The 23,271-nt window shown below is 43.8% G+C and overlaps 1 protein-coding gene across 6 annotated transcripts in view; it reads left to right on the top strand.

Moving 5' to 3' along the window:
• The window catches only part of LOC149321201 (gamma-aminobutyric acid type B receptor subunit 1-like), a 204,411-nt gene extending 182,369 nt beyond the window's left edge, over nucleotides 1-22,042 (top strand). For 5 of the 6 annotated variants that reach the window (XM_089516581.1, XM_089516590.1, XM_089516554.1 and 2 more), the window contains 7 exons: nucleotides 809-925; nucleotides 3,021-3,128; nucleotides 7,504-7,597; nucleotides 9,003-9,130; nucleotides 16,357-16,485; nucleotides 17,465-17,608; nucleotides 19,965-22,042. In XM_089516581.1, coding sequence (XP_089372707.1) covers nucleotides 809-925; nucleotides 3,021-3,128; nucleotides 7,504-7,597; nucleotides 9,003-9,130; nucleotides 16,357-16,485; nucleotides 17,465-17,608; nucleotides 19,965-20,210 — 966 coding nt within the window. In that variant the 3' untranslated portion in view covers nucleotides 20,211-22,042. Of the gene's footprint in view, nucleotides 1-808; nucleotides 926-3,020; nucleotides 3,129-7,503; nucleotides 7,598-9,002; nucleotides 9,131-11,557; nucleotides 11,779-16,356; nucleotides 16,486-17,464; nucleotides 17,609-19,964 lie in introns of those variants that run through there. The other variant, XM_089516598.1, reaches the window with a different exon arrangement.
• The last annotated feature ends 1,229 nt before the right edge of the window (nucleotides 22,043-23,271 follow it).

The following is a 23,271-nucleotide window of genomic DNA, read 5'->3' as shown; positions in this document are numbered from 1 at the left end:
TCCAGAAGTGTTTTGGATTTCGGATTTATTTAGGATTTTGGAATACTGAATTTGCATACATAATGAGATATCTTGGAGATGGAACCCTAGTCTAAACACAAAATTCATTTATGTTTCATATACACCTTATACGCTTAGCCTGAAGGTAATTTTATAATAATACTTTTAATAATTTTGTGCACAAAACAAAGTTTGTGTACACTGAACCATCAGAAGGCAAAGGGGTCACTATCTCAGCCACCCATGAAAACAGTTTGGAGTATTTTTAATAAGGGAGAAGCCGTTCTGATAGCCTTTAGGGCTGAAGGGCAGGGTATAAATACCATAAATAAATAAAATAAATTTAATAATTTAAAGTATTTTTGCCTTGCTATTCTGACTTAGGGGGAAGATACATTCAAAGTGGCTAGCAAAGAGCATAAGTAAAGCACATATTTAACCCTTCTCACAGGTATTGGAAAGGAAACCCTTCACACTTTTCTTTAGACTCTGTCCAAGCATACATTTCACAGACCTTTTCTCTCCCATCCTCCATAGCCCCACCACTAGGCAATAGACAGATTTGCACAACTTAATTGAATTCCGCCCAAGTAGGCCAGAGTGGTATTATGGGCATTGGACAACGACTGGAAACCAGAATTCAAATTCGCACTGGCACATAAAAACCCACTGGTCACACTATACAATACACATAGGTTCATTCTCTACTGAAGCTCTGTGGAAAGGTACAACAGACATGGTGGGAAAGATATGGCAGTGAAGAGCATGCTCTTACTGTGCTTTTTGTTCCTCTCTCCCCCCCTTTCAGGCTCGGCTATGGCTCCTGGGTTTGGGTTTTAGCTTGGGCTATGGCAGCATGTTCACCAAAATCTGGTGGGTGCACACCGTTTTTACCAAGAAGGAAGAGAAGAAAGAACGACGGAAGGTGATGTGTTTGTCCTCTGTGTAAAAGTGGTCATATAGAGAGAAGGCTTGGAGATTTTCTCACTGGCCTTTTTCCTTTACAGTTTTTAGCTGTTATAATGTATATACAGTATGTTGGATTGGTGCTACAAAGAGATAAAGGCAGCAACGTTCTGCTGAGGGGATGATGGTAGTTGAATGTGTTCAGTTATGGGCTTTCGGGTTTTCACAAGATTGTCATCTTCTGTTCCAGAGAAAATTAATCTGAAATCACCCCATACCACCTCATTCCACTCTGGTAATCACAAGGGCAGATTAGAGTTTTCTACTCTACCACACCATTTATCTTTTGTGTGTGGTGAGTGTGCCCCAACTCCTGTAGAGAAAATCGTTCTTCCCTTAAATCCAGTTCAGGGAGGGTGAAGGAAGAAACCATTTCCCTTGCATTCCTGATGTCACCATTCCTGTGGTGCATTTTAATGAAGTTATGCTAATTTTTGAACCACAGGTAACGATGACTGACTCATGTACTATAGATAAACAATAAGTATATAGCTGATATGGACTTCTTGATGCTTATTGTGCATCCGGTGCCACTGTTAAGGCTATTTTTGCCTTCTTCTGTTTTTGGTCTGTCATTACTACTTGAAATATTTTATTTATTTTTTGTTTATTTAGTGACAGTCAGCAGCAAATTGTCCCCTCGTCCATGCAGTCTGGTTCTTCCGATCCCACATTAACCCTTGGTTTTATTCACATATTCTGTTCTTTTGTTTCCCATGTGGTGAATTTTAGATGGTAAGCTTGTCAAGTCAGGGATATATCATGTTGTACAATAAAGAACCATGTGAACTGATGGCACTGTATCAGTAATTAGCAATAATACCTCAGTTAACAAAGTGGATGTGTTCCTGGGCTTTACATCTTTAATATAAACTGTGGTACTGAATGTAGAAAGAATAGGAATAGGTTCCTACACCACAAAAAAGAAGAGCAGTTCAAAATGTTTCAGCAAAACTTTTATTCAAAACTAACATTATGCACCTGTGAAATGAAAAAAAAACTAGGTCAGGTAATCCTTGTTTAAGTGAACAAAAAATTTGAAGTTGAAGGCTTTCATGGCCAGCATCCATAGTTTTTTGTGGGTTTTTCAGGCTATGTGGCCATATTTTAGATGAGTTTCTTCCTGATGTTTCGCCAGCATCTGTGGCTGGCATCTTCAGAGTCTCTGAAGATGCCAGCTACAGATACTGGCGAAACATCAGGAAGAAAATCTTCTAGAACATGGCCACATAGCCCAAAAAACCCACAAAAAACTATTTAAAAAATGAATCTTCTAGAGACCACTTGAAAGCTTCTTTTAAAATGCATTGCAGGATTATTTTTTCCTTCCAACATCCTCCACTTTTCTTATGATTTTCATTTTGGTGGAAAAACTTACAGATCCATGCTTTTTCAACATAGCTGGTGAGGCAGGCTCATCTGCTTCCCCCTTGTGTTCTGTTTTTCTATTCAAACATGATCAGTAAGTGATTCTGGAGGCATCTGTTTACCTTACATTTTGTATGTTAAGTGCCCAGAGCTATGGTAGTATCCCCTAGATTAGAACCTCATTCTTTCCCAGGTCAAGCTTTTATTTCATTGTTTACTCTAGACATTCCAACTCCAAACCATCACTGAAAATCTCTCTTTCTCCAGCCCTCCGTTCACCATCAATTAAAAGAGTTATGTGTCCATCTATTGTATTTTAATCTGTTGTCCCATACCTCAATCCAGAGAGAAATATGGGTAAGAAATTATCATCATCATCATCATCATCATCCCAAAGCCAGTGCAGCTAGGCAGAAGACAAGAAAAGGCTAGGCTGGGCCAGGCAGAGCCGGGCCTTTGTAAGAAGGAACCTCTTTGTCAGAAGCTTTGTTAACTGAGGTATACCTATATTTTATATTGAATAGGGTGCTAATCTAGGTAGACCATGGCTAGGCGGACCTCAGTCTAACAGAGCTGCTTGAATGCTAGGCTTTTAGTATCTCCATTGATTTCCTGATATTCTGAAATGTCTCTTTGATCTGGGTCACACTTCAGTATCTCATCTTTTCTTTCTCCTTTTCTTCTAGACTCTGGAACCCTGGAAGCTCTATGCTACAGTTGGGTTGCTTGTTGGGCTTGATTTTGTCATTTTGGCCATCTGGCAAATAGTCAGCCCACTGAAGCGTACCACTGAGGTAACAAACATGTGCGACACTTATGTGGAAAGGCTGTAAGGACCCTGCAGCTTTACCTACTTCAGCTGCAGTCCCCAAAATAAGACACTCTGTATCCACGGCTTAATTTTTGTGGAATCCACAGTAGAATTCATTGTCACCCCAAAGGTGACACCTCTAGGATATGTGAAGTACCAGTGAAAAGAGTGTCACTGAACAGATGCAGAGTTCCTTTCTGCTCACTAGTGAGCACTGGCAGGCTGTCCACAAATAGCTAAGGTTACGGAACAGCGTGTTCAGTCCAGAATGGCAATCATGGTTTCAAATCCTTGTTTATTTAGAAACAGACCTATGATGAAAACATTCACCGGAGATATTGCATTCACATTAATTGTGGCATCACTAGGGTTGGCCTCACCCAGTGCAATAACTCATGGTGCCATCCCCATTGACTTCTTCCCCTACCACACCATATAGAATCCTTAGTAATGTTTTATGCACTGATGTTACTCGTAAATTGTAATTTGCATATATCACTGAATATAATATTAATAATTGTGACATAAACAACTAGCAAAATTAAATTATACCTTTTAAATTACAATAACATACCATACATGCAAATGGGTTTTCATGTATAGATTCGTGTGGTTAAAGTGAAAATTTGGTAAGATTTGATGTTTTTAAATAAATTTTTTAAAAGGATTTAATTTTTAAAATTAGTTTTTAATTAGTTTTTGGAAATTTTTTGGTTTAAAGAAATTGGGGCCTCTCTTTTCTCCTCCCATAGAGCCTCCCCACCCCACCCCATCTCTGTAGTGTTTTAAAGGGATGCAGGGGAACACAATAGCCCATTTGTGCCGAAAGGTAGATGTTTAGGGAACAGTGGTGTCACATCCCTTAGGGTGTCACCTGATATGGCCTGAACCCCCTGCATCTACCCATCCCCACACTCCCTTAATGATGCCCCTGACATTAGAACAATGGTTCTTTTGGCAACCTGGTCTTTTAGGACCTCTGGCTGATAAATGTGTACACATTTATAACCACCACCAAGGGATGGCCACAAATTCCCTCCATCCCCATTTGGTCCCTGTTGCCTGTATTTCTCCCACTCTGATCCTTATCCTCCAACTCACTTTTTCTTCTTCCCTTTAATGAGCACCCCCACAATGTACTGTACATTTCTCTCTCCTGCTCATATTTCAGTGTCTCTCACTCTCTGTCCTCTATTCCTTTGCTCTGATGCTCTCTTGCTGTCTCACTCTGCTCCCCCCTCCACCAGCAACATATGCATAGTTCACGGCAAAAATTCACTGCCACTAGCACACATTGCAGGATAAGACGTTTGCATAAGGTTCAGCTTAACCTCCTTTCTTGAAATGTAACTCTTACTTCATGTTCTGTCTGCTGGATTATGAAACAGGCATGGCCTCTCAACCACATATATACATCCCTAGTGGGGGAAAGTGTTATTAGTCCTAAGGACCACAACCTGTAGTGGCGGCCCAGAAGTGTGTACATGGACAAAAAAGCAAATACACACATGTGCACAAACAGAAACTTTCCTTCCCTACTCTGTATAGACACACACACAGCACTTTTCTTAGCATTACACACACATTTCCATTTGCATTTTGGGCCAAAGGGAGGGAAAATTATCTCCTGGATACATGGGCACAAAGATTGACTACCCTCCTCACCACAGTTGGCCAGCCTTGTTTTGCAGCATGTGAATCGCCATTCAGCTCCTCTACCTGAATGTGAGATGGTGATACTGCTGCCATTTCCATTCTTTATAGGAAGGTGTTCTGGAAACTTATGACGCTTCCATGGGTATCTTTAAATTCTTAAAAAGAAGCCTCCTCTCAGCCAGCTAGCCTTATGCTATGCTGCAAGCACATAGGTAGTCTTTCTCAAAGTAAGGAATGCAGGAAACTCACTTTTAACATCCTAGTTGGCATCGTAAGACTGATCTGGATGTGATACAGAAGATCCCTAACCAGTTTTGTTAACAGTTCTCCCAACATAGTCCAGAATTCTGGTAGGGACATCCGCACACATGTTTTGGGAATGCTGTGGAGGTTGGTATTTACTTTCTCCTGAACAGATCCCAAAGGCCCTGGTCCCTCATACTGATAAGCGCCTGACACCATCCCACCCAGACATTCTGGGTTTATTGGTTGGCAGGCAGGCTCAGAAAAGTGTCTAGCTATATCCTCTTACCCAGATGCGATCCCCCAGGGTTCTTCAATGGTCTTAGCACTGCTGTAAATCATATTGCAGCTGCCCATGGAGGACATAGCCAGATGCTTCTCCAAGGCTGCCTGCTCCAGAAGAAATACAAAATGACCATGCAAGAGGGGTAGAGGGTAGAAAGGTAAATGGCTCAGCATGGCATAGGTCCACACAGAGATATTTGCTACCTCTGCAGTTGCTCTAAAGTTTATGGCCTCAATCCAGCATCTCCAGTGTAGCAGAGAGGCCATAAACTTTAGAGCAATTGCAGAGGGAACAAATTTGATCAGAGAAACACTTCTGAGGGAACATGGGTTGTAGTTTCTCCTACCTAAATTGTTCTCCCATACTACTCCCCAAAGACATGACAGAGAAAACCTTTTTGCTTAGTGGATGTAATAACAGCTTTGGGGGTGATTTAACTCAGGGCAAAAGCACAGCAGGAAAGGCTTAAACACTATTTCCCACTGCCATTCTAAAGCATGCCATCACATCTCAGGAAAAAGACAGGAGACTTGGGATGCTTCTACATTGATAGAAAAATCCAGCTTACCTTCAGGTTACCCCTATTTACAGCAACCAAAGGCTTGCCTAAACACATTAAGGAGAATTCAGCAGAACTCTCCACACACAAGTCTCCCTTTCAAATTCACCCCAACCTGATAAATTGAAGTATGTGTGGCCACATGGCCATGGCTACTCCATGTTTTCCCCCCTTCCCTATACATGTGAATGTACATATTTCTGAACTCCTTCCCCCAGCCTCACCAACATTGCTATGGAGCACAGTCCACATACACACCTAAATATCCAGATTTTCCACTCAAAATTGGAATTAATCCTCACTTTTTTCTCTCTAAAGTAAATTCCTGAGTCAATGAAAAGCCCCAGAGTTGGTCCCACTCATCCCAAACATTGTTTGGACAGCTCACTGACAAAACTAGAAGGGACTGTTTTATTTGGGCCATGTAGACGTGCCTCTGATCACAGAGCTTCCATGTTATGGTAGCTACAACATGGATAGCACAGAACTAGTGTTGTGAACAAAACTTAGTGTTAGTAGCAGGTGTTAATAGTGGTCAGAGCTAATATGGTACATGGAGAGACATTTCAAACCACATTCGCCAATAATTAACCACAAACTCCCTCTTAAAAGCTTATAAGCTTCCTGATTACAGACTGGTTACTGCAAAGTTTTACAAGGTTTCATATTTACAGTTGCAAGCATTGAGCCTTTACTTCCCGTCCAATTTGATGTTTTGAACTTCTGCCGTCCCAGTGGCTTTCTTCTTAATCCTTCTAATATTCTATTTTTAGAGAATATATTTATACAGAGTTTGGAATATTACTTTTTTAAAAAGTAATTAGTTATTATCTTAATTCCAAGGGTCTCCCCAATAGTTAGCCACCATTATAGCTATAATTATTCTTTCCCTTCTCAAGAATAATGCACCAGCATAAGGCATAGGATGGGCCAGCATTTGAATGATATGGTATTCCTCCTTCACTATTTAGTGAGGCCACACCCCTGTAACTGTAAAAGTAATTAAAAGTTACAGTTGTAATGCAAAGGAATAAAGTTCTCCCTTGTTAAGCTACAGCCATAATATATTGCAATTATACTCTAGTTATTGGGGGAAGGAATTAAGTACAAGTAAATAGTTACCCTAAAGCCACCAGATCCTGTCTGATTTTGGAAGCAAAGCAAAAAAGGCATAAATAGGGTGTCTGAGTGAGTGGATCATGCAAAAATCTCTTGCCATTTTACTCAACATAGTTGCAGGGTTGTTTCCTTTCAGATGGGTTCTTGATACTGGCTGGATGAAGGGTAACTAGTGGGGAGGTATGGCAGCAAGGGACAGAGGAGTGCACAAAACACGAAGGGTTTGGTACTGATAACACCTGTCCGCATGTGGTTGTTTTTTTTTTCAACTTTAAATCACATCTCCACCCATTGATTTAAAGGGGTTGAGACAGGCACATGTCTTTGCCATCAGGTGTACTTTGGCCCTTATATTGTAACCTTAAGAAATGGTTAGTTCTATGATGACGCACGGTGGCCTCATATTCTATTTGTTGACTGTGCTACTTTTTAAATCTTTCTTGGTAATCACTAGCCTGTTATCATTCTGGTACCTTCTTCCTGTGTCCCCTGCAGGAATTCACCAAAGAAGACCCCAAAAGTGACATTGATGTGCAGATTTTACCCAAATTGGAACACTGCAGTTCTGAAAAGATGAACACTTGGCTAGGTGAGAGCCTCTCCAGAAAACCCAGCTAAGTCTGATTCTCAGTGTGAAAATATGATATTTCTGGACTACAACTCCCAGAATCCTCTAGCCCTCATAGTCAGTGGCCATGCCAGCTGAGGATCTCCAGGAGCTGCAGTCTGACTTTTCCCAGCTCTGGCTTAGTGTTACCCAAGTCTTCCTTCCCCCGGTGTTTATATGTCCTTTCTTGTACCTGGAATAGTCACATATCTGTTAGTGTCAGGTGCTCCTTGGCTCCTAAAATGTAAACTTAAGGGATAAATAGTCCTGTATCTGTATCCTACTACAATCAGGGTCAGCATAAGACATTTTGCTACATAAGGTGGAGCAGGCACCTCATGGTTCTTCCTTCAAAGTCAAAGTGGATACTGCCCAGAGGCAGCCAAATTATTTGGACACAAGTATCTCTCCTGAACATTGGCAATAAAAATACAGTAATAACTTTTTAAACTAAGTTTCTCTCCCTCGGTTCCCATGAACTTCTCTCAGAAGCAGTAGCTTCACCCTGTTTAATTGTAAGGCCAGATATGACTACATTATGCAAATTGTGCCCCATCTATCTATCTATCTATCTATCTATCTATCTATCTATCTATCTAGAATATTTATGCCCCACATTTTAGCCACAAAGGCTCTCAGATGGCTTCTAGATAGTTAATTCGACAGTTCCCTGTCCTCAGCCTTACAATCTAAAAAGACATGACACAAAAGGAGAAGGGGATGGCAATGTCCAGCAGATAATGCCTTTTCTTCTCTCCCTCCAAGTCCAAGGTGATAGCAGTTAAGATGGAGGGAGACCTTTCAACTTCCTTTAGGGCTAGGCATGGTAGAGCTGTGCCTGCCTCTCCTTCTCTCCCTTCAAGGCCAGGATCTTTCTTCTAACCTGGTGTCCTAAACAGAATATGGCTTATGCCCAGTTACCTTCAGATTTTTTTTTCTTAACCATGCATCTTTTACCCTCTCAAAAAGCTGCCAGATAGAATTTAAAAGGAAGTGCTATAGAACTTAAAAGCTTTGCTGTAATTGTGCTTTCAGTCCTTGGGGATGAAGCAGGTCAGTTGCCTCTCTTACGCATACCTGTCCTGACACATGGAGCAAATGTTCTCTGCATCCTTTCTTTAAAGTATCCAGCACACTCTTTAATAAACTGTGCTGTTTAATAAACATTGCTTAAAGTCACTGTGGGTTTTAATATTGCATATTGTGATTTTCCTTAGAGCAAGGGCCTCAGAATGTTTTTAGATAGGTGAGATAGCCAAATAAATAAATAAACCATGTGCAGACTCTGCTACAACTCCATTCACTGTTCTTCTTGGACCTCATCTATTCTTCCTCCTTAGTTTTCCCCTTCACCCTCATTTACAGCTCCATCTTTCCCTGACCACAGGTATCTTCTATGGCTTCAAGGGACTTTTGCTGCTTCTGGGCATCTTCCTTGCCTATGAGACGAAGGGTGTCTCAACAGAGAAGATCAATGACCACCGAGCCGTGGGCATGGCAATCTACAACGTGGCTGTGAGTGGCTTATCTCTAAAAGGTTCAGACCAAGCATTGCCTTGACTGTTACATGCATTGTGAGAGGAGCTAGCCCTCCATCACAAAAAGAGGGAGGACATGCAGCCCTTCAAAATGTTACTTATTTGAACTACTGGTCCCAGAATTCCACAGACATTGTGGGGGGAAAGTTAGGTTCCAAGGTTTGGCTCTTTATGCTGCTGACTGATTGTGCAGTAATTACATCTGTTAGGCCTGAGACAAACAGACCGAAAAGGGCGGCCTGCCAGCAGCCTACTTTCTTATGGACGGAAGCCGCAGCCGCCAAACTGCACAGCTTTCCTCTGGAGGAAAAAAAAAACGGGAAAAGCGGGTTCTTTTTCCACCGCAGGGCAGACGTAACGAGCGCACCAATGGCAGGGCACCACCATTGTAACGCTGCCACGGCATATTAGGCTGAGGGATCATGCAGTTGCCACACGGTCCCTAACCCTAAAATCGGCACAAGCACAGCATAAAAGGCCGGTGTGTACCGCACCTTAGTTTATTTAAAAATGTGAAGTGAAAAGAAACTTGTAAGACACAACAGGGAATAACACATTTGGGGGATGCAATTGCGGTGGTGTAGCTATGAAGAGTGGCATAATGAGGTTGTTATTGTTGTTGTCATTGTGTACGTCCAAGGTTTTTTGTTTTGTTTTGTTTTGTTTTGTTGTTTTGTTTTTACATATGATTACCTTAAGAGAACCTATCTTAGGGTTTCTTGGCAAGTTTCTTCAGAGGGGGTTTGCCTTTGTCATCCTGTGAGAATGAGAGAGTGTGACTTTCCCAAGATCACCCAGTGGGTTTTTGTGCTTGAGCAAGGAGTCAAATCCTGATCTCCAGAGTCGTAGTCCAATACTCGTACACCACTTTAGCATTCCTCCCCCAATTCTGCCCCCCCCAAGAAATTTTCCTTCTGCCCCCATATTTTTAGCACTTCAGAAAGTGAGATCCTGAAAACCATCCACTCTTGAAACTCTTATATTGGCTGTGTTTGCATTCCCTTAGTAACTTCCTTGCCCCTTTTCTTTGGATACCTAAATTATACATGTATCTAAATGCCCAACTGAACTTCTAAATTATTGCAGTGTCAGAAATTTTGGGACTGAAATTTGGAGATTGCCCTCATGGGGAGGGCTGAGTTCTTATTTTGAGAGGGATTGCCCTAATTTCCCCCTCCTCATATGTACAGCCCCATGACATTGTATGGATGCTCTGTCAAAATCCATTAAATGGGGCTGAGTAATTATACAGGAGCGCTTTACAGACCAGCGCTTTGCACTGGCCTGGATACATGCTAGGGTTGCCTCGGGGCGTCCTTTACAGACGCCCCGCAACCCTAGCACATACCTGCGGCGTGATAATGGCGGTGCCCTGTGTACACGGACACCACCACTATGACGTCATGGCCACGCCGCAGCCAAACAGTGCGGTGCGGGCATGCTCGCGCCGCTGCAGGGCACTTGTGGTGCCCTTTCAGTGGCGCTGGAAGGAGCTTCAAAACAGAGCTCCTTCTTGGGGAGCGCCTCATTCCCGCAGCCACCAAACGGCTGCAGGAACAAAGCCAGGGGAAAGGGGCCAAGTGGCCCCTTTCTCTCCTGGCAGCGGCTCCCGGGGTGTCCTGGGACATGAAGCCCGGGACCAGGGAGGAGCAGCATTTTACTGCTGCTCCCTGGTCCTGAAAAGCATCGGATTGGGGGCTCTGGGCTGCCGCTGTGGCTGCCCTGGCCCCAATACGTAGCACTAAGGGGTGGCTGCAGGCCACCCCAAATGGGCGGTCTGTTTCCCGCCAATATAACCCTTGTGGAGACAACAGAAGGAGAACTAAACCTGAGCCTGAACTCCCAAGTCCTCTTGACCCCAGAAACTCCTAGGAGCTGGGGACAAAGTTTTGCCCAATTTTGAAGTATGCAGACAACTTCATTTCCAATTTCCCTGGTTCAACCAGTGGACCAATTTGCATCTCAACAAGCATAGATTTATAGGAGAGCTATGGGGCTGCCTCAGCAGAGGAAAGTTGCTTTTAAAAAGTGTATCACTGTCATTATTTCTAGTCTTTGAAAAGTAAATTGAAAAGTCTTTGAAAAGTAATTTTTCCCACTGTTAACTCATCACTCATTGTGTAACTACTTTCTTTTCCTTTTGTGCTTTTTTAAAACAACATGCAGGATAGATAAGTGAATGGCGTAAAACTTGAGAAAATCTTGTCAAATCCTTTCTGATAAAATGCACTTAAAGAGTAATTTTAAAAGGTAGCTGGAAAATGTTACTTTTAACAGTAACATTTTAATAGCTCTTTACCCACTTTTTACTTTTGAAATGTGCCTTGGTCGTGCCCTTGTTACACACATTAAAAAAGCAACCTGTTCCAAGTGACAAGCTTACTTGTGACTCATTTCTTCCAAGGTCTTTGCATCAGTGTGTCAAACCTCTGATTCCTCCTTCCCCCTGCCCCAGGTGGACATGCCCCAGACTTTGGGCATTTCTGCACCTCACCAGCTGAATGCTCATTCTCCATGGGTAAGCACTGTATTTCACAAGTTCTGCTTCTGCTTTATGAATGGAGCTGCTCACCCCATGTTAAGCAAGACCTATTTCTCATGAACATCTGGGTTCAAATCAGTCAAGAGTCCTGTGTGGCCACAGATATGGATTCTGGAATGGGGCACTTGAGCCCCTCCTAAAGTTAGGCTAGAGAGAGTTGAGTCCCTCAAAATTACTGGATGGATGGATGGATGATGCCAATGAATACCAGGTGCGGTAGTGTAGGCTGTATTTCAGAAGAAGGAATTGGCAAAACCACCTCTGACTATTCCTTGCCTAAGAAAACAATGGAGTTTATCAGACAAGGGGAATTGGAAGTATAATCCGATGGCAATCTGAATGCAATCATGGGGTTTAACGTTTTTGCATGATAGACTACCACACACAATTTCAGGCAATGGGAAGTCAGTCCGAACGCAATCATGTGGTTTCACGTTATTGCGTGATAGACTGCTACATGCAAATTCGGGCAATGGCATGCTATTTTCAGGCAATGGGGAGCCAGTTCGAATGCAATGCGTTTTCACGTAATTGCGCGAAACTAGCAACTTTAAGTGAATGTGTTCTGGCCCTGCTTTCTTTTCATTTGAATTTAAGAGAAATTCCTCCCATTTGATAAACTCCCCTATGACATTCATGAAGTCACCATATAATGATAGGCAGCTTGAAGGCACATACACACGTGCATAAATCAGGACCACATAGCGTATTCAGGTTTCCATTCACTTTCCATTCTTTCCATTCACCTAATAGAGTCCCCTTCGAGACCAGTCATGCTCCAACTGATGCGGCTCGGGAGTTCATGACTACCATGACTGCCATGGGCCTGTCCCAATTGGTCTCAGGGCCCACGCATTCTGCTGGTAATACACTTGATGTTATCTTCTGTACGGACATGGAGTCTCCGTGGGCAGAGGTAACCAATATCTCTGCCCTGTCATGGACGGATCATTTCTTGGTCGAGGCTAGTATCAAGGCTACCACCCAGATCCCCCCCGGGGGTGGCGGACCTATTAGGATGGTCCACCCTCGAAGGCTGATGGAACCCAATAGGTTCCAGGAAGCCCTAGAGGGCTATTTGGTTGGAACTGACGGCGACACTGTTGATGCCCTGACTAACACCTGGGATACTGATCTCTCCAGGGCTATACACAGCATCGCTCCCAAGTGTCCTTTCCGGCCTGCTTCCAATAAGAAGCCCTGGTATACGGAAGATCTCAGGGCAAGGAAGCGGGCTGTGCAACGACTAGAGCGCAAATGGCGGACACATTAGGACTTAGCCGACAAGACACTCCTAGAGTCTCATTTGCAGGCCTACGGAGTGGCAATAGATGCAGCTAAGAATTCGTTCTTCGCTGCACGTATTGCGTCCGCAGAGTCGCGTCCGGCAGAGCTGTTCAGGGTTGTGAGAGAGCTCACTCAATTGGCTCCCCCCCCCCGAACCCAATATTGGAGCCATCTAAAGCCTGCTGTGACGAATTTAACAGCTTCTTCGCGGATAAAATTTCTCGGCTAAGGGCTGATCTCGACGCTGTTATTAATTCAGAATCAAGAGTAGAGGCTCCAGAGCTTCCGTGGACTCAGTTGTACTGGATCACTTTGAGTCTGTAAGTACCGAGGATGTGGACAAGATCCTCAGCAGCGTTAGGAAGACGAAGTGCTCTCTCGATCCCTGTCCTTCATGGCTGGCAGTTCAAGGGGGAACGGCGGTAACAGAGATGTTGCGCCAAATTGTTAATTCATCTCTCAGGGAGGGCCGATTTCCATCTAGTCTAAAAACAGCCATTGTAAAACCTCTATTTAAAAAGCCCTCCCTTGACCCCCTAATTCGAAATAATTATCGACCTGTTTCACTGCTGCCATTTCTAGGGAAGGTGATCGAGAGAGCGGTTGCCTCCCAGCTGCAGGGGGTCTTGAAGGATACGGATTATCTGGACCCATTTCAAACTGGCTTCTGGGCGGGCTATGGGGTTGAGACTGCCATGGTCGCCTTAGTCGATGATCTCCGTCTGGGCATGGACAGGGGTAGCGTGTCCCTGTTAGTGCTCTTGGACATCTCTGCGGCCTTCGATACCATCGACCATGGTATCCTTCTGGATCGCCTGGGGGAGTTGGGCATCGGGGGCACTGCCTTGCAGTGGTTCCGTTCCTACCTCTCAGGTAGATTCCAGATGGTGGAGCTGGGGGACTGGTTCAGAATATGGCAGCAAGGCTGGTCACTGGTAGCTCCAGGGCCAGCCACATAACACCTATATTGAAAGATCTGCATTGGCTGCTAATTCACTTCCGGGCGCAATACAAGGTGTTGGTTTTTACCTATAAAGCCCTAAATGGCTTGGGCCCAGAGTACTTGGAGGACCGCCTCTCCCCATTTAATCAGCCCCGCACTCTCAGGTCAGGTGGGAGACAACTTTTGAGAGTTCCCAACGTGAGATATGTCTGCGCATAGGGCTTTCTCTGCTTCGGCCCTGCAGACTTGGAACTCTCTCCCTGACGAGCTCCGCTCGGCCCCCTCCCTGGAGTCTTTTAGGAAAATCCTCAAGACTTACCTCTTTCGCCAAGCTTTCCCCCATGTGTCCTAATGCCATCCTTCTCCTTGTGTATTGTGTGTATTTTAATGGTTGGAACTGCTTCCACTGTGTTTTTACTGGTTTTAATTATTAGGATTGAATGATGGATTTTATAATTTTGTATTGTATTGTTTTAATATGGGGGGACTCTGATTGTGTAATTTTGTATTTTTATTATTCTGTAAACCGCCGTGATCGAAGGAATGGCGGTATATAAATAAAATCTCATTCATTCATTCATTCATTCATTCATTCATTCATATATAGTTTCCTTTTCCTTTGATATATTGATTTTGTGCCTTAAATGATATTTATTATTTTGTCATTGTTTTCATGGTAGTCACATTGTTTCTGTTCTCATTGTCATTCTGTACTGTAGTTACAGATTGATAACCAAGAGGTCTAGATTCATAACTGCTCTGTAATTCAGTAATATATAATTTTGCCAAGAAAACCCCATGATAGGTTCACCTTAGGGTTGCCATAAGTCCAAAATGATTTGAAGTCATACAACAACAAAGGCAGTGTAGGGTATCAGTTGTTGTTGTTGTGTTTTGTTTCTTGGACTGCAGCCAAGATGATGTCTCTTGAACCCTGAATTACAGGATTAACAACCAGAGTTTTTCAGGATTGTTGTCAAGCTGTTTGTGAATCATAGAGTCGACTATGAAATGTCATCACTATATTGTAATACTTAGCATTGACGTCTTTCCTGTTTACCCTGAACAGCTCCTACAGCAGCCTTCTCAACCCTCTGGATGGATTGAATGACAGTTCCCATAGTGAATATGGGGATGTCCATTCGACCCAACCATAAGGTGCTGGTTTGAGGAAGGCGATTGCACTGTGGGACCTACAGAATGTGATTCCTGGGCAATGGAAACTGAAGATGGGCAATGGAAACACAAGATGGAAAGTGAATTAATTATGGAAGGTTTCAGATGTAACTGGTTCTTATATAGACGACTGAAGGAGAGATTTCTGATGGATCAAAAAACCCAAGAAATAGATAAAGGCGAAAAAGAATTTGAAAAAATAATTAAAGAGGAAGGTGTACATGAGATCTCCCGCCTATATAAACTATTGCTTAAATATGATATGGAACAAGAAGTGATAAAGAAAAGCATGATAGATTGGGCTAAAGACATGGGACAAAATATTTCATTGATACAATGGGGGGAAAATTGGAATAAACGAATGAAATTTACCCCAAATTTCAGCTTGAGAGAGAACATGATCAAAATGCAATATAGATGTCACCTCACCCCGTATATTTTGGCCAAAATAGACAAAAAATGTAAGAATCTGTGCTGGAAATGTGGTGAAGAAACAGGTACATACTACCACTGTTGGTGGAAATGTAAAAAAGCTAAAGAGTTCTGGACAGAGATACATTCCATAGTAACAGAGATATTACAGGTAAAATTGAATAAAGACCCTAAATTATTTCTATTAAATATGGTGGAAAATGAGGCACTTGAAAGAAATTGTGCGAAATTAATATTTTACATGGTCAGTGCCGCTAGAGTACTGTACACAAGTAAATGGAAAGGGGTCGAAATTCCGACTCAGGACCAATTGTTACTCAAAGTCTATGAGTACATGGAGATGGATAATTCAACAATGAGTTTAAGAGGAAAGTCTAAAGAAGATTTTTAGAAAATATGGGAACCCTTGATGAAATATATGAGAGAGAGAAAGGGAGCTATGCAGTGATTTTGTATGAATAATTCTTACAACATATTGAAAGAGATGAATACAGGGGAAGAAGAGAAGAATAAACATCACCACAGGGAAACATAGAAATTTGGGTAAAATCCATGATGGAAGTTTATTAAACAATTTATGATCTGGTATTTCACCGAGAGAAGAAAAATAAGTGTTGAAAAAGGTGGCAGTGAAATGGGAAATATGAAAAATAACTGGAGAGAAAAAATGAAAGGAAGTACTGAATGAGAATAAATGTACAACATTGTTGAATTGGATTGTAAATATTATCATTGTATAAAACTAATTAAAAATATATTTTTTAAAAAAAGAAAGTGATTCCTGGGTGGATGCAAACTCTGTGTGGCTCTTCCCTTCGCGCAGGTGCTGTGTCTCATCACTGCCCCAGTCACCATGATTCTCAGCAGCCAACAGGATGCATCCTTTGCTTTTGCCTCACTCGCCATTGTCTTCTCTTCTTACATCACTCTGGTTGTGCTGTTTGTGCCCAAGGTAAGTCCCTACCCTTCTAGGTTTTGCCAGTTTTTTCATCTTCCCCTGGAAGGGAGCTAGAATTACTCTACCTCTACTTTGCCAGCCAGAGAACAGGGCTGCAATAGAAGGGAGGGAGGATGTCGAGTCCAGCTTCAAAATGTTATTTGCTGACTATCTGGCTCATATTTTCCTTTACATTTGGGATGTTGAGCCCAGAGGGCCTCAGGAAGGGGTCACTTCACCTCCCTTGAGCCCAAACTCAGAAGGAAAAGGATGCAGAAGAGCTATTGGTTCTCAGCCTCAGTATTGCATCAGTTGCTTTACCCCTCCTTGACCTTTCTTGAGTGGGAAGGAGAAGGACCAGGTTATGCACCACTTTGAGGCACTGGCTTCATCCCTTTTTCCCAATCTTCCCAACATAGGGAAGATGAAAGTAGAGCACATCTGCTGTGCCCAGGATGCCAGATGGGGGGAGTGTCCTTCCAGCTGGCATCTTTGTTGAAGATTGACTTTGCTCTGCTGGCACTAGGGAAAGCCCACATAAATTGAACCCCATATTCCAACTAGAGCATCAGGTGGAGGAACACTGGGCAGCATTCAGCCAAGGCTCCATTTACACTACGCAGTTATAGTACTATGATTCCACTTTTCCTCTCATGGCTGCATCCTGTGGGATCCTGGATTTTGTAGTTAAGTGAGGTAGTAGAGTCCTGTGACTAAAAATCATAGAATCATATAATGCTAGGTATCCTTCCCTAAATTGCAAATCATTGGATTCCACAGAATGGGACCCTGGCAGTTTTAATTGTACCATAGAGCTATAATTGGGTATGTCCCCAGTCACATCAAGGCTGGCGCCCTCTCCCTTAACATCACACCTTCTACAGGAGGGACGTAAATTGGGGAAGGAGCCCTCAGGCCTTCCAGTGGTTCCCTTACAGTATGGTGTGGGAAAGATGGTTGGACACTGATGGTGGGGAGGGGTCTGTTATTTCAGATGCGGCGTCTCATCACCCGGGGAGAGTGGCAGTCTGAGCAGCAAGACACTATGAAGACAGGCTCCTCCACTAACAACAATGAGGAAGAGAAATCACGGATGCTGGAGAAGGAGAACCGTGAACTTGAGAAAATCATTGCAGAGGTGAGCTGGTGCTGGTGGGGAGATGGAATGACTTATTCAGGGTTGTGGTGGAAAACAATGACGCTGCGGTATAGGTGACTCTGTGCCTTTCTTGTAGTTTGCATATATTATTTCAGTCAGGTAGGAAATAGGACAAAATCCTGTTGGTATCTTTTTTCCAACACACACTGTCTACATTCAGCTCAAGGTTGCGGAAGCAAAGTGGCCCATTCGGTGCTGTTTCACATGCAGATATGTATTTTTGGCTGATGCATATCCAACTGCTCTTGCTGAAACTGAAAATAGTACTCCTCTGAATACACATTCAAGCTGGGATCCAGTGGGTGCGTTCTAACTAGTGTAGACCTACAATATCAATCCTTGACTCAACATGGAAGTAAATGGAACAGTGACTCAACATGGAAGTAAATTTAATTCAGTGGACCCCAAACAGTGCTCTTTAAGGGATTTTGGACTTCAGATCCCAGAATCCCAGACTATTGGCCAACATGGTTGAGGCTTCTGGGAGCTGAAGGCCAAAATCTCTCAAACTGCACAATTTGGAGACCACTGATCTAACTGATACAATGGGTCTGCTTTAGTCACAATTAACAATAGGATTTGGCCTCATTATCACATCCAGTTGCACATTATCACCATTCAGCACAAGCAACATATAACTCTGCATTCAAGGAATTGTGCTACGCAGTGATGTAGAATCTCAGCCATACTTTGGCTGCAATTCAATTGCAGTTATGAATGTATAACCTAGAGCTACGGTGGTGAACTTGCAGCATGCATACCGTCTCTGGCACACAAAGCCCTCTCTGAGGGCACACGGTAGCCACAGCAAGTAGGGGCAGGGGTTCACGCAGCTAGACCGGCTCCTTGCTGCCACCAGGTTCTCCCGTGGAAAACTGAGCCATAACAAGGAGGGGTGGACCATGCCCCTTCTGGCCAGAAGTCCCACCTTTTCTGGCCAGATGCCTCGCCCCCTCCAGCCCTGAAGCCTCGCACCTTGCTATGCTATGGAATTCTGAGAATTGTAATTTAATGAGGTGTAATGAGGCCATCCATGGAGTTTTCTTGGCAACATTTCTTCAGAGGAGGTTTGCCATTGCCTTCCTCTAAGGCTGAGAGAATGTGACTTGCCCAAAGTCTCTCAGTGGGTTTCATGGCCGAGAGGCCAACTCAGCCTCTGGGTCAGGATTTGAGTCCTGGTCTCCAGAGTCGCATGCTCAAACTGCTGGCTCCCTTTGTTCTTGTTATTGTGCTGAGCTTGTGTATTTATTATGGCTGTTGTTGTTGTTGTGTGCCTCCAAGTCATTTCCAAATAATCGGCCCAGAGCAGTGAAATTATCGTGAGGCAAGCTTCATCAGAAGAGGATTTCCATTGCCATTCTCTGAGGCAGAGGGAGCGAAACTTGTGTGTGTGGTGCCTTCAAGTAATTTCTGACTTATGGTGACCTTAAGGTGAAACTATCATAGAGTTTTCTTGGCAAGTTTCATCAGAGAGGAGTTTGCTAGTTTGAGGCTGAGAGAATGTGCCTTGGGTTTTCCCCCCAGAAGTCCCCCTCCCAGCACCGGGTGACACCTGGTGCGGGAATGCCATTGCATTTGGGCACTCAGTCGCTTAAAAGTTTGCATTACTGACCTAGAGTTACGCATTCATAACTGATTCATATTCATAAACCCTACATATTCAGTAGTGTAGGGAATATGTAGAGATTGTAAAAGTCCTACAGCCCTCATTTACCAGGCAGCAGGTGCTACAAGCAATAAGGGTCGGTTCTCCTGTTAGTTGGAGTACAGCAGACTGATGTTTCCACCACCCTCCCAGGAGCTATCTCCAATAAGTACAAGGAGGAATTGTGAAAGGATTCCTGATTTTGACTGTTGCACCAGTGATCACTTGCAGGATGAGGCTGGAAATGCCAGTCTGCTGCACCCCGATCAACAGGAGAAAGACCCCCATCACACACTGCAGCTGTTCAGTGTTAATTAGGGTGGCGGGGATTAAGTTAAATTAACAAGCAGTGAACTAACTAGCTGATTCTATTCCCTATGTCTTGGGGAGTGGTCTGAGAGTGGTAGTCCAAAAATACTCTCCATGCATCTGAGGAAGTAGACCAAGTCTTCAAAAGCTTATGTTACAACTTTTTTCACACTGTTAGTCTCAAAGATGCTACAAAATTTCTTTGCATACAGATATTCCAGCCTAACACAGCTGTCTCTAAGTTCTAATTTTAAAATACTGTTTTCCTTTCTGTTCCAGTGCTGCTTTCCCCCATATTTGGCCTACACGAGCCACATCCAGATAACTTCAGCCTCTGCTGTCAGTTTCACCATCCATTTATTTTGTCTTTGTCTTCAACAGAAGGAAGAGCGTGTTTCTGAGCTCCAGCAACAACTCAAAGACCGACAGCAACTGCGCTCCCGGCGGCGCTCCTCCAACTGTGCAACTGACAACCACTTCAACAACTCAGCCTCTGGGTCAGCCGCTACCGGCCCCAACCTCTACCAGCCCAGTCTGCCTCTAGTCCGCTGCCTTGTGGCCGAACAGGCCGACAAGTTAGGCCGCAACAACTGTGACGGTAGCCGCGTCCATCTGCTCTACAAGTGACGGACTTCACAAGCACCGCTGAGGGGGAGGGTGGGTGGCCCCTGTGCAGCCCAGGTGAGATGGGCAGAGGCTCTCATGGAGCTAGTGGGGCTGGGACTTGTACAGTTGGCTGGGGATGTTGTGGTCTTTTTTTTTTAATCAAAGAAATCATAATCTCTGGTCTTTGTAAACAAAACCAACCCCCTTTGTGTCTGTCCACCTGCCTGCCCCCCAAACCTGGAATCCAGGTGCAAGCTCTGTGGAGATTTATTCTAGAAGTAGAGGGGTGAAGGGATACCTCCCCATCCAACCTTCCCAGCACATGCACACCTGACTCCTTTTCAAGTGTTACTATCTGGGGAGGGTAGGAAAGTTGGAAACAGAGCTCTTCATCAGGCAGAAGGTTGCTGTGGCCGTGTGGCTGAAGGAGAGAGAAAATCTAAATCAAAGTGATGAACAGCTGCCTCTTGTGAGTTTCAGCTCATGTATGCTGAGCTGGAGGAAGAGGTTGACAGCTACTGTTAGGCTGTTTGACATAGCTGTGCCAATTCTGCACACACTTGGCTGTGGCAAATCAATTGTACTGAGTTACTGACAGTCATTCACAAGTGACTCTTTCTTCTTAATGACCACAAATCTCTTCCTTCTGGCTGTAGCCAGGTTGTCTGGAACAGGCAGGCACTAGCTCAAAAGCAGCCTGCCTATACAAATAGTGTTTAAAGGGATCCATTTCCTCATGAATGGAGGAAGCCTGTAGCACAAGTGTTCTGTTATGCACAGTTTGCTTTTCAGAGCACTTTGGTATGAATGAGCCTGTAACATGTAACCCCTGACAGTTCCATTTAATTAAGCTACAGTAAATGTATGTTGTATTTCTGTCATTGAACTTGTCAAAACAAACCTGCCTTGCCCCAGCAATCTGATTCTGGTTGCCAGTACAGGCAACTTCAACTAGAAACTCTCTCATTGCCCACATAGTTACATCATATATCACAAGTGGACTCCATGTTTATGGCCCTTGGTGCTCCTGTACACTAGTGGCAGAATGTACCACTACAGGGAGGTCACCTTCATGTAAAGTTGGACTGCAATACACAGGTTGAAGTCTAAAGACAGTCAGCTTACTGTTGCAGAGGAAGACTTACATTTGCAGCTGCACAAAACAATGAGTAATTGTAGAGCTCTTATCCAGGCATACAGGGTAACTCTAGAGACAGGAAGAAGGCAAAACATGGCCAGAGCACCTCTTTTAGAGGTGGCCATAGCCACAGAAGAGTACTGTGCCAGTTTCTTTCTGATGAAGGTGTTAGGAAAGTATCCTTCCTAAGATGATACAGGGGAGGCAGAGACATCCCAAGGGGCATTGTCACCTTGAAGCTGTTTTTAAAGTATTATTGTCCTGCCTGAGCTTGATGCATCTGTCTTGAGTTGTGGGTCAAGAAGGAGGACCATACTTGCCACGAATGCCTTCATCACTCCCTCGTTCTGCCCACCCTCTTCAGTCTTGCCAAGGAGCGTAAGGAACAAGAGCCACAGGGGAGGCAAGGATTGGGCAGAATGCTGATGAAGGCCAGGAGAGGAGCCAGCAGCTACCTTACGACCAGCCCTTGGGCTGCCTCAGTAGCGCATGTGCGTGTGTGTTATGTGTGTATGCATTGTGCATGCATGTGTCCATGCCAGTTCCTCCCCACACTTTTCCATTTTGAGCACTTTATTGTCCCAGCAGATGTGGGGAGTAATGGAGGCTGCCCACAGGGCAGGGGGAGCAGGTGAGGCAGGGGGAAAGCCCAGATGCCTGCCATACTTTCCCCATCCGGCATACAAATGTTCTTAAGTAAAATTATACAATATGAGATGTGGATTCTTGACTCATCTGTGAATTGTGTGCTTTGCTCAGTTTGGGTGCCATTCCTTCTCTTTGTGCTCCAACAGGGACCAGAGCAAAAATTCAGTTTCCACAAGAGCGAAGGTGGGCATATGATGTTTGTGGTGTCAGGGCTTTCTGGCATCGGAAAAGGAATTAGTGTGGCTGGTGTAGGTGAGCATAAAATACGGGTATATTGGATTTGCACCTGTGTTTGTTACTAACAGGATGCCAACCAGTACATTGCCTTAAGTGCCATCCTGTAGATGTCTATTCAGAAGCCTCACTGAGGTCCATATAACTTAACTCCCAGGTAAAAGTATACATAGTATTGAATCCTTGGATAATTTTTAAAATGTCTTTCAAACTGCAGTCTTTTTGTGAATTCCATTAATCTCAATAGCAAGACCAGCCCTTGGAAATGTAATCTTTTGGTCTGTAGTTCCCAGGATCCCCCAGTGTGTGGGTGGAGGGTTTTCCATTTTGTAATCCCAAAAAAGTTATTTTTCCAGGGCCATGGAATGCAGAACTTCATTTGTTAACATGAAAAACTGATCGGAAGACTTGGGGGGAGGTTTCTTAGCAACATTATAGTTACCAGCCAGTTAGTGCTGATCATAACTGGATTGTGCCACAAACTTGCAGACCCAGTTTTCTTTTTTAAAAAATTGAGCCCAACTTTAGCGTGGAAAATTATGGCCAGACAATGCAGTGAAGCCATTCCAGATCTTTAAAAGAATTTCGTATTAGGCTAAGTATTTAGCCTAAGTGGAGTTGTTGGGACCTGAATGGAGGTTCTGGAATCCATGTGCAGGACAGGCTTTGCAGCAGGGCTCATAGGCCACAATTAAGAAATGGCTGGAGTGGACAAGACTGCTAGGCCATAATGAACATAATGATTATAAAGTGTTCAGCTAGAAAGGCTTGGACTGCATACCCTCCAACATTTCACAGATGAAACCAGGGACACATACAGCCAAACAACAGCAGAGCATGGTCAAGAGGGGAAACGTTATTATCATGGAAGCACACACAAGCTTGGAGAAACTGCAGCAGTTTGCTTTTGCCTGAGCCTACTGGTATGGACAAGATTCTGCCCTGCCTTTCTGAGCTAGCTTAAGTGCAAACAGGGTGACCAGTGTCCTAACCACAAAGGCAGAAAAGGCACCACAAAGTGTAGGGCATTCAAGAAAAATGTGAGACATTACAAAATACAGT

This window comes from Sceloporus occidentalis, unplaced genomic scaffold, assembly GCF_023333645.1.
Source record: "Sceloporus occidentalis isolate IW3139 unplaced genomic scaffold, rSceOcc1.0.p SCAF_1, whole genome shotgun sequence".
Taxonomy (NCBI): Eukaryota; Metazoa; Chordata; class Lepidosauria; order Squamata; family Phrynosomatidae; genus Sceloporus; species Sceloporus occidentalis.
This window is presented reverse-complemented; position numbering and strand designations above follow the sequence as displayed.